Source organism: Orycteropus afer, unplaced genomic scaffold (assembly GCF_000298275.1).
Source record: "Orycteropus afer afer isolate SDZICR_OR568_19922 unplaced genomic scaffold, OryAfe1.0 scaffold00071, whole genome shotgun sequence".
In the NCBI taxonomy this organism is placed as follows: domain Eukaryota; kingdom Metazoa; phylum Chordata; class Mammalia; order Tubulidentata; family Orycteropodidae; genus Orycteropus; species Orycteropus afer.
This window is the reverse complement of record NW_006921658.1, coordinates 9,620,196-9,627,135: the sequence shown is the minus strand read 5'-3', so window position 1 is coordinate 9,627,135 and position 6,940 is coordinate 9,620,196. Positions and strand designations below refer to the sequence as shown.

The 6,940-nt window shown below is 35.7% G+C and overlaps 1 protein-coding gene across 1 annotated transcript in view; it reads right to left on the bottom strand.

The window, feature by feature from the left end:
* COL25A1 (collagen type XXV alpha 1 chain) overlaps positions 1 to 6,940 on the bottom strand; it is a 783,871-nt gene that overhangs the window by 41,839 nt on the left and 735,092 nt on the right. The window contains exon 26 of the mRNA XM_007940758.2: positions 3,541 to 3,585. Coding sequence (XP_007938949.2) covers positions 3,541 to 3,585 — 45 coding nt within the window. The remainder of the gene's footprint in view (positions 1 to 3,540; positions 3,586 to 6,940) is intronic.

The window sequence follows — 6,940 nt, the reverse complement described above, 5'->3', positions numbered from 1 at the left end:
ATTCATTGCCCAGCTTTCACACACATATGAGGTGATTAAAGATACCATGGCTTGGGTTGGATACACCGTAGTCTTCAGAGAGACATCTTTACTCTTCAGCACTTTAAAGAGGTCTTTTGCAACAGATTTGCCCAATACAATACACTGTCCAATTTCTTGACTGCTGCTTCCATTTGTGTTAATTGTAGAACCAAGCAATGCGAAGTCTGACAACTTCAATCTTTTCTCCGTTTATTGTAATGCTGCTTACAGGTCCAGTTGGGAGGATTTTTGTTTTCTTTATATTGAGATGTAATCCATACTGCAGACTGTGGCCTTTACGTTCATTAGTAAATGCTTCAAGTCATCTTCTTTTTCAGCAAGCAAGGTTGTATTGTCTGCATATCACAAGTTGTTAATGAGTCTCCAATTCTGATGCCACATTCTTCTTCATATAGTTCAGCTTCTTGGATTATTTGCTCAGCATACAGACTGAACAAGTATGGTGAAAAGATACAACCCTGACATACTCCATTTCTGATTTTAAACCACGCAGTATTCCCTTTTTCTTTTCGAACAACAGCCTCCTGGTCTATGTATAGGTTGCTCATGAGCACAGCTAAGTGTTCTGGAATTCCCATTCTTTTCAATGTTATCCATAATTTGTTATGACCCACACAGTCAAATGCTTTTGCACAGTCAATAAAATACAAGGAAACATCTTTCTGGTATTCTTTACTTTCAGCCAAGATCCATCTGACATCAGCAATGATATCCCTTATTTCATGTCCTCTTCGGAATCCAGCTTGCATTTCTGGAAATTCTCTATCACTATACTGCTGTAATAGTTTTTGAATTATCTTCAGTAAGAGTTTACTTCTTTATGATATTAATGATATTGTTTGATAATTTCCACATTCTGTGGGATCACTTTTTTTTGGAATGGGTACAAGTATGGTTGTCTTCCAGTCAGTGGGCCAGGTAGCTGTCCTCCAAATTTCTTGGCATAGATGAGTAAGTGCCTCCATCTGTTTATTGAAACATTTCAGTGGGTATTCTATCAATTCCTGGAGACTTTTTTTTTTTTTTTTACCAATTCCTTCAGTGCAGCGTCAACTTCTTCCTTCAATACCATTGATTCTTGATCATACACCACCTCCTGCAGTAGATGAACATTGACCAATTCTTTTTGGTGCAGTGATTCTCTGTATTCCTTTCATCATCTTTTGATGTTTCCTGCATCAGTCAATATTTTGCCCATAGAATCTTTCAGTATTGCAATTCAATTCAAGACTTTTTCTTCTTTCAGCTTGAGAAATTCCTCCAAGTGTGTTATTCATCTTCGCTTTTCTAACTCTAGGTCTTTGCACATTTCATTATAATAATAGACTTTGTCTTCTCAAACAGTTCTTTGAATTCTTCTGTTCAGCTTTTCCGGTTGCTTTAGCTACTCTCTCTTGAAGAGGAAGTTTCAGAGTCTCTTCTGACATTCATTTTGTCTTTTCTTTCTTTCTTGTCTTTTAAGTGACCTTTTGCTTTCTCTATATATGATGTGCTTAATGTCATCCCACAAGTTGACTGGTTTTCAGTCATTGGTGTTCAGCGTGTCAAATCTATTCTTCAGATGATCTCTAAACTCAGATAGGGTATCATCAAGGTCATATTTTGGCTCTTGTGGAGTTCTTTTAATTGTCTTCAGCTTCAACTTGAAATTGCATATGAGCAGAGTCAGCTCCCGGCCTTGTTTTGGCTGAAGATATTGAGCTTCTCCATCACCTCTTTCCACAGATGTAGTCGATGGGATTCCTGTGTATCCCATGTGGCGAATTCCACCATTTATAGCATGGAATAAAGGTATGTGCAATGAATAAGTTATTGGTCTTGCAAAATTCTATCATGCGATCTCCAGCATCATTTCTATCACCAAGGCCATATTTTCCAATACTGGTAATTCTTTGTTTCCAACTTTTGCATTCCAATCACCAGTAATAATCAATACATCTTGATTGCATGTTTGGCCATTTTCAGAATGCAGAAGTTGGTAAAAATCTTCAATTTCCTCATCTTTGGCTTCAGTGGTTGGTGCATAAATTTGAATAATAGTCATATTATCTGTTCTTCCTTGTAGGCATATGGATATTATCCTATCACTGATGGCACTGCACTTTAGGATAGATCTTGAAACATTTTTTTGTGACAATGAATGCCACACCATTCCTCTTCAATTTGTCATTTCCAGTATAGTAGATCATATGGTTGTCTGATTCAGAATGGCCAAAACCAGTTCATTTCAGCTCAGTAATGCCTAGTATATCAATCTTTATGTATTCCATTTTTGACAACTTCCAATTTTCCTAGATTCATACTTTGTACGTTCCATGTTCCAATTACTAATGGATGTTTGTAGCTGTTTCTTCCCATTTTGAGTCATGCCACATCAGCAAATGCCACATCAGCTTTACTCCATCCACGTCATTAATGTTGACTCTACTTTGAGGAGGTGGCTCTTTCCAAGTCATATTTTGAGTGTCTTGTGACATTAGGGAGCTCATCTTCTGGCACCATATCAGACAATGTTTTGGTGCTATTCATAATGTTTTCCAGTAATATATTAGACAGTGTTTCACTGGTACTCATAAGGTTTTCACTGGCCAATTCTTTGAGAAGTGGATGGCTCCTTTTTTTTTTTTTCTAAGTCTGTCTTAGTCTGGAAGCTCAGCTGAAACCTGTCCACCATGGGTGACCCTGCTAGTATTTGAAAAATGGTGGCATAGCCTCCAGCCTCACAGCAACATGCAGCCACCACAATACGACAAACTGATAGATGAGTGGCGTGGCTTCTATCTCAGGTGACACCTTTTGAGATACTGTGATACTGCACAGAGCTGCAAGTGCCCTGCTCGTTTGTCTTTTCTAAGAAACTTCAAAATTAGGTACAATTTTCATTTAGCCAGTATAAAGTTGGGTGCTCTGGTGACATTGTGCTTAAGGCATATGACTGCTAATCAGAAGGCTGGCAGATCAAACCTATCAGCCACTCCTCGGAAGGACGACTGGGCAACCTGCTTCTGTAGACATACTGCCTCAGAAACCCAAGGAGGGGTTGCTATGAGTTAGATTCGACTCAATGGCAGTGAGTTGTTGTTTTTTTTTTTTAAATTAAAGTAACAACATAGAAACAATATCCACTTCTGTGAAAGCTATGATCTCTGATTTTAATCTTGAATTATGTGTACTCAAAAAATCAAGTTATTCTTACTAAATAATAGCCTATAAATCTTATAGGCTATTAAAAATTCACAGAGGAGTCACTGGTAGATTGATAAGGAGTATTAAGAACAAAACTAAGGCATCATATAGTTTGTATCTTTCTGTGAAGAAAATGAATGTTTAATATTGAAACAACTTCTTCTTAGAGTCAGTGCCACCTCTAAAATAGATAGTGGGAAAAAAGTAAAAGAGGATATGAAGTATCAATAACACTAATATGTTTTTGTCTCCAAACCTATCATAAAATGAAAAGTGATGTATGAAATTAAAGTGTATTTCTTTGAAAATTACCTGCTCTCCATCAACTCCTGGGATTCCTGGAGATCCTGGCTCTCCCTGTTAAGATAAAAAAGAATGATTTACCTTTGTTTGTCATTGGTAGCAAGTTATACTAAATTAAAAATGATGCTAGTTGGTAAGCATGATTTGCCCTTTGGGAAATGCATCATAATCCAAGAATATTATGTCATAGCACATGTCTACATTTAGTGAAGTAACATTTTCTTTTACAGTATGTATAATAATACATATGTAACTAACATCCAGTGTTTACTTTTTCTCCCATGTGAGATGTAAGTAAATCAAAAGAAAAACAACAACAAAACAACACTAGGAAAAGTAAACTGATAGAGATTATTTGATGGCAAACCATATCCTATAGCAATAATCTATATGCCTCAGTTAATTTTTTTCTCCTTAAAACATCTGTACAATTTCTATTATTTTCTAGTATGAGAAAAAAGGCAAAACATATGAATTAACTTAAGAAAGTATAAAATACAAACTCTCAAGAATTTACAATAATATGTTAACTGACATAGTTCGAACAGGTTCATAATCATTGGGAATGTGCTACTTCCAAGAAATACACAGAAAATTACTTTCAGATTGATTTAGTTTCCTAGGCCATGCTAGAAATGAACTAAAATTTATTATTACTGTTATGATTTACTAGAATTTTTGACATACCCAAAATATATAGATTTATGTGCTTTTTAAATTTAAGATGCTCCCATTAAAAGTAAATTTAAGTGATCCATTAGAAATTTATTCATACAAATGTCCAGTCATTTTTCCATTTCAGAGGTACTGAACAAATAAATTCCTTGAAAGGTGAGATACTATTTTATGTCAATGTGGCATTTATTCAAATGCCATTAAACTTTCCTGATTTTCACATTTGTTGAAATCTTGTATAAACAGCTCTTCTCATCGTGAGTGCCCTGCCTCCCAGACAGATTTCCAAGGGAACTGATATGAGGCTGTATTTTCAAGAAAGGCTTGCTTGGTGATGTTATAAACCACTAATATTGAAGCAGCTAGAATTCCTTTTTCTGGTAGAAATGTTAAGAAGCATGAGCCACTGCATGAAAATTGAGCTTTCCAATGTTTAACAAAGGCCTGATCTTGTGGTTTCAAACAAACAGAAAAAAAAAGCGGGAGGGTACAGGAGAAAGCCTTTCCTTATTTCAGACTTCCTTTTCTTTGTGGTAGCAGCAAGGTTTATTTTGCCACAAACAAGTCTACTGAGGTTGGATGCACCTGGCTAAGCCTTCTTTCATTCAGAGTCTGAGTACTTGTCAGCACTCTGTGTCCCACGATTTTTTCAGTAAGCTTTTACCTTTATAATGCAGACCATGAGAGTTCACAGAGAAATACAGCTCATGAGCGATTAATTCATTTACCCTTCACCTCTCAAATGTTGTTTGTAAAGAGTTATTTGGTGTTTAAGAAATCAAACAATTGTTTGATAAAGGAGGGAGAAATGTTACCTGAATAGGTTCCCATTCAGTCTGAGACTAGGAGTTCTGAGGTCAACCCATTTATCCCAATCTTCTCAAGGAGAGATAATGGACTGCATAAAGGATTAAGCATCTAACAAACAGTGAGAGTGTTTAAATGGTAAAGTTTAAGTTGATGTATAATAATGCATCTTCTTAGGACTTCAAAACTGGCAGATTTCTTTTCTTCTCTCAGGATCTCAATTACAAGATCAGTATGGGGGTCTGTGGGTTGGGTTGGCCTGGGGGATAGTGAAATGGGAAGGATGGCAATGGTATGGGAGTAAGCAAGTCTGACTAATCTGCTCTCCCCACACTACTCATCTAGAACTTCATGTGGCTCCTCTTCCTGTCTTTTAGTTTTAGCATGAAGCCATTCTTGACAATCAAGGCTGAGTAAGACACCCCCATGCATGCCCACACCACTCTCACTTAATCAAGCACTTACTCTATTTGTCACTAAATGGACCTTTACTTGCCTGTCTCCTTCACTAGTCTGTAAAGTACTTGTTGAAACCATTACAATCATCCTTATCATAGAGCAGAGATTCAAAAATTGTTCATCGTATAAATGGATTATAAGACAAGGGAGATGCAGGATTCAGTGATACAGACTTTTTGGCTAGGTGGTCCTTTTTGTCTTTTTAGGTTAAGGGATGGGGACAGTGGGTTTGGTTTGGTTTGACAGGCCTTTGAGCTAAAGAGAAAAGTCCTAGAAACTTTTGACGTTTTAGGAGAATGAGGTACGTATTTAGCTTTTGGGACAATTTTGGCTCTGAAGACCTAGTTAAACAGGTGGTCTAGGTAAGACAAAGCAAAGAACTTAGGCCTTTGTTCACTCACACAGAGGAAGAGGGTATCTGCAGATTTGCTTCTAGGTTGCGTAGTCCAGCTCACCAAGATATTCAAGAATAGGAGTCCAAGCCAACTTGCTCACAGTAGATAAACTGTGTATATGACTGGAGTTTTCTTTGTGTTACATCTCTCAGGGGTCAGAATGTAGTTGATAAATAGAGTTAAATATCCCAAAACTTACACTAAAGCTATACATGGAATCTGTTTGAAATAAGGATTTATGATCTAATTCAACTTACATATGCAAGGATTTCAGTAATATTTTACTACATATCTTTTATATATTAGAAAAAGTACTTTTACTATGTACTAGATTTCTGGTTTTAAGTATCTAGAAAGAGAAGAATGCAAAAGCTGATATGTATATGTGTGTGTGAGACTTAACAAATAAACTGCTTTAAGAAGCATAAACAAAGGATGAATTTCGAAACCACTTGACTCCCTTACAAAAATCCAATGATGAAAGTCATATTTCAACACGTGTAGCTCAAACACTATTCTGAAAAGCTAGAGTGACTGGCCATGTGTTAATTGATTGAACATGGTTGGACAACTAAGCTTTAGTTTGGAGGTATAAAGCTAATACCATCAACAAATTCTAGACATAATCAAGTAATTCTAGATTTCTACCGTTTATAGTTGGTGTATTTAATTAGGTAAGATATAATTATAGAATGTCTGAGTATGCATAATAAAGAGATATGTTATTAAAAATGCTTAAAAATGATTCTTAAATTGTCATTTGTGAATGCATCATGTTAAAGCTTTCTTTGTTGCTACTGTTGTTTTTTAATTACAAAAGAATTAGAGGAAAGGATCTCTCTTAGTGTCAGAGTAAATTTCTCTCTCTTTAAACAATTTTCCTTTTTTCATACATTGCATTTATTGCTTCTTTACATTTGTAATTTTTGTAAAACTTGTTTTTTCTCTTGTTTAATATTCTCCTTTTTTTCTTATTGTTCTCCTTTAAATTAAATACCATTTCTCTTTTTCTCCTAATTTTCTTTTCTTCTGATCCCTCTTTCTTTAGTATAGATCCCAATTTCTTTCTTTTT